Raw genomic sequence first — 4009 nt, 5'->3', positions numbered from 1 at the left:
GGGAGGCAGAGGCAGGCGGATTTCTGAGTTCGAGGCCAGCCTGGTCTACAAAGTGAGTTCCAGGACAGCCAGGGCTACACAGAGAAACCCTGCCTTAAAAAAAACCCCAAATAAATAAATGCATAAATACATAATAAAAGAAAACATTTTAAATTTGGTTTGGTGGCCTATGCCTGTTGTCCCAGCACTCCCAAAATGAAGGAAGGCAGAAGGATCAGATCAGAAGTTTGGGGTTATCCTAGGCTACCTAACTAGTTGTAGGCTAGTCTAGACAACTTGAAAGGAAACCCTTTCTTGGGAAGGGAGAGGCGTTGTAAATGCAGATGTGAGTGGCTCTGGGAATCTGCTGACCTGGTTGGTGTAACCACCTGTATAGACTCAGAGGAATGAATGGTTTGTGAGGTGGGATCAAGGGCAAATCTCAAGCCAGTCATGGTTGTGACTCAGCCTTCTTGGGCCCGGGTCTCAGGGTTACGTAGACCCCTCCTTAGTGTGCTTAAATCATCCTGGCTGTGCTAACTGCTGATTTGGCTGCTCTTGGGGATCCTGGAACAGGGTTCTGTTCTGAAAAGTTCCCAGAGGGTGGAAAGAGCAGCGGGGTGGCCTACCTGTCTCCTGCCTTCAAGAAAGAACCCTACACTGGTCCTATAGGTCAGCTGGAACGCCCTCCCCCTTTTCCCCAACCTAAACTTAATCTCCCTGAAGGGCTTTCTGGAGCAGGCACAAAGTACAGACTCCTCCCAGAGCACAAGGCAGTCTCCTCTGGGGGGGGGGGGGGCTCCCCAGGACTTACTGTGGTAGCAGATGAGAGTGGTGATCAAGGACAGCAGAAGGGCCACGCAGATTCCGGCCAAGGGTGCCCAGATGTAAATATCACAGGCGAAGTCCAATCCGATCCCCTTCACTGACAAGATCCGAATGAATGGAATTTAGAAACCCTCTGGGACAGCCCCCAACTCTGCTCCCAGCACGTCTCCCGGTCCAGGTCTCCCTCCAAGATCAGGATTTTCCACCCCAGGCTATCTGCCTATCTCAATCGCGCACCATGAGAGGACCTAACCTGAGCCGCGGGGCCGACAATCTTCTGGTCTCTGGGGCTGAGATGTCCGGGTAGGGGGCACAGGTGTGGGAGTTCGCAGCACTGGCTTGGTAGTAGTAGAGTTCACTGCAAAAGCAACAGGGTGCCTGCGGGTCAAGCTGGGATTGTGGATGCACCAGCCCTTTTCCACTTAGCCTTTACCCAAGAAGGAGCCTTTTCCTAGCTTTTAACTAGAGGAAGAAGGAACCCCTGGATACGTGCTGAGCTACTCCGCTGCTCGCACACGCGGAGCCAAGTGTGATTTGGGGCCAATGTGCCTAGATCAGATCCGGCAGCTAAGCGACTGCGGCCCTCCACCAACCCAAAGCTGGAGTCAATACCAAAATTCTATCCTGGAGCCAACAGGGGCAGGATCACACATGCATCCAGACTCCAGCCCAGATCCAGGCCGTTTAAAAATCACTTCCAATCCCACCCAGCACCTCAGCCTCAGCTTTCTGGTCTGTAAAATGGGGACAGTGTAGAAGTCGCCTCCAAGAGGCCCCAAGAGATTTAAGAAGAGGGAATCTGTGCGTGAAACTTGTTCAGAAGTGACCCCCAAAACCCAGGAGATGGGAGCCTCCACTTCCAAACCTTTCTGAAAGACTTGCACGAGAGAACTGAAGTACATCACCGAGTTGCTGATGACCGAGCAGAAGTAGTAGCCTTCGTTTTCCTTGCTGAACTTGTTCAGGGTGAGGACGTACTTATTCGTGTCCCTCTTGGCAGAAAACAGTTTCAGCTCCTCCTTCCACGTTATCTTGTCGTGGGATGAAGCTATATAGACGAGGAAGGTGGGCTGGGGGAGTTCGGAGCTGGAGTTCTGGAAGAGCCAAGAGCATCCTTGCGAAATGGACCCCAACACTTCACACACCAGCTCCACCTTCTGGCCAAGTTCGGCGTCCATTTTCTTTGGCAAGATTCGGAATTCAGGTGCCTGTGGCTTAGCTTCTCCACTCCCCAGGATCATCGACTCACCCAGCAGCAGCAGGTTCAGCGACAGAAAGCGGGTCAACGGTGAGGCCATGGTGTGCTCTCCACCAGCAAGCACCTCAGGTCAAGCTAGGGCTCTAGGGGAGGGGCCCAGGAACAGGGCGGAGGAGGTGCGGTGGGGGGAGGCGTGTAGGGTCGGGGTAACTGCTCCTTTAGCCAGCTGCAGACAGAGCTGATTTCCTATGTGAGGATATGATGTCACCCAAAGTCCCCACCAAAGAGTCAACCTTCTTTTCCCCTAAAAGTTACCATCTTTTAGGTAACCATCTTTTACCATCTTTTAGGTAACTAAAAGTTACCATCTTTTAGGTAACCTCACATCCTATGTGAGGATATGATGTCACCCAAAGTCCCCACCAAAGAGTCAACCTTCTTTTCCCCTAAAAGTTACCATCTTTTAGGGGCCTGGGAACTCAGAGTGAGTATGCACCCTTGCAGAACAAGTGGGGGGAATTGAAAACTGAGATTTGGGGAAGAGAAAACAGTTGGAAGGGACCCTTAGGAATTGTTCTTCTGCAAGAGTGGCTGAAAGAAGAAGGATAAAGATTAAATCTTAATAAAAAAAAATATGAGAGTGACAGGACATGAAGGGAGAGGAGTGTCCACTCTCCCTTTTTCTTGTAGATAGGTTCTTAGGTTCCCCAAGCTTGCTTCAGACTCACTTCATGGCAAAGGCTGGCCTTGAATTCTAGACCCTCCTGCCCTTCCACTTCTTTTGCTGGCAGTAGTGTCTTTTTGTGGTTTTGCTTCTTGTCTGGAGGTTGAGTGGAAAGAAAATTTACAGAGATTCCAGCAGAGCAGACCAGACATTAACCAGAAGGGACTTGCACCTCCCATCAAGGGGACTTGCAAGGGGGCAGTTCAATGGGAACCTTGAGTGGCACTCTTAGCTGCTGACAATATCCTTCCCTGGCCTCCCACCCAGGGAGCAAAACTCACCTCCCAGTCTCATCCCTTCTTAGAACCATGGCAACAGCCTCCACACCAAATGCTCGCCAACTGGATGATCCAGCTACACACTTTGACCCTCATTCTTATCCAGGGGATCTGACAGCATCACCCCATGGCCTGCACAGCTAGAGGAAAACACCTCTCTGACTTGGTTGGGGACTAGCCCTTGGAGAGGTGCTGGCTCCACCCAAGCCACCATCCCTGGCTTTGCCATGTGCCCGCCTGCAGCCGCTGCCTCATAGACACTTCCTTGGTTGCTTACTTATTTCTACGTTTCTAAGCTCTTGCTGCTCTCTGCCTGGCAAATGCTGGGCCCCTGCCATCTGACTTGGGCCTTTGACTTTCTCTGTTGCTTGTATGCATGTGTGTGTCCTGGGTGAATCTTGGGTGCAGGCATTTACTCTTCTCTGTCCCTGGCACACATAGACTTCATTCTTTCTTGCCCACTGCAGTCCTGAAAGCTGCCAGTCTCAGAGATGTGCTTTCTTCTTGCTTGTATGTGGCTTGTACTTAGTGGGGGTTTTCCACTTGGAACCCCATACAGGGTGTGCCTCCCACATTACTGCTTCGTTCTAGTTGGAGACAGGTTGCCTGGCAGTTTCTACCCCACATCTGAGTTCTGCTCAGTGGCAAGCTGTTTGCCATAACCGCCACAGTGCTGGGTATGGCCACCATGTCCAGGTTACACAAACAAGTGTGTTGTTGATGTTACATTCTAACCCGTGTTTACTGAACTGCACCCCTCTGAATAGGTTTGCCTTTTGTCTTTGTTTATGTTTGATGACAAGATCTCAAATAGGCTGGCCTGGAACTTTCGACGTAGTTCAAGCAGGCCCTAGGTTCATGGTAATCCAATTGCATTAGTCTCCCGGGTGCTAGGATTACAAGCTTGAGCCACCAAGCTCGGTATGGCTGATATATACAAACAAGTATTGGGTGGGCTTTAGAAACTGCTTGGTCTCAGTATTCTCTACTCTTAAGAATTAA

The 4009-nt window shown here is 50.7% G+C and overlaps 1 protein-coding gene across 1 annotated transcript in view; it reads right to left on the bottom strand.

Moving 5' to 3' along the window:
- Cd8a (CD8a molecule) overlaps positions 1-3127 on the bottom strand; it is a 5012-nt gene extending 1885 nt beyond the window's left edge. The window contains exons 1-4 of the mRNA XM_021165502.2: positions 3011-3127; positions 1673-2251; positions 1061-1165; positions 794-904 (exon numbers count right to left, since the gene is read on the bottom strand). Coding sequence (XP_021021161.1) covers positions 794-904; positions 1061-1165; positions 1673-2105 — 649 coding nt within the window. The 5' untranslated portion in view covers positions 2106-2251; positions 3011-3127. The remainder of the gene's footprint in view (positions 1-793; positions 905-1060; positions 1166-1672; positions 2252-3010) is intronic.
- Positions 3128-4009: the final 882 nt, after the last annotated feature.

Source organism: Mus caroli, chromosome 6, assembly GCF_900094665.2.
Source record: "Mus caroli chromosome 6, CAROLI_EIJ_v1.1, whole genome shotgun sequence".
Taxonomy (NCBI): Eukaryota; Metazoa; Chordata; class Mammalia; order Rodentia; family Muridae; genus Mus; species Mus caroli.
Note: the sequence above shows the minus strand (reverse complement) of the source record. Positions and strands in the feature narration are given on the sequence as shown.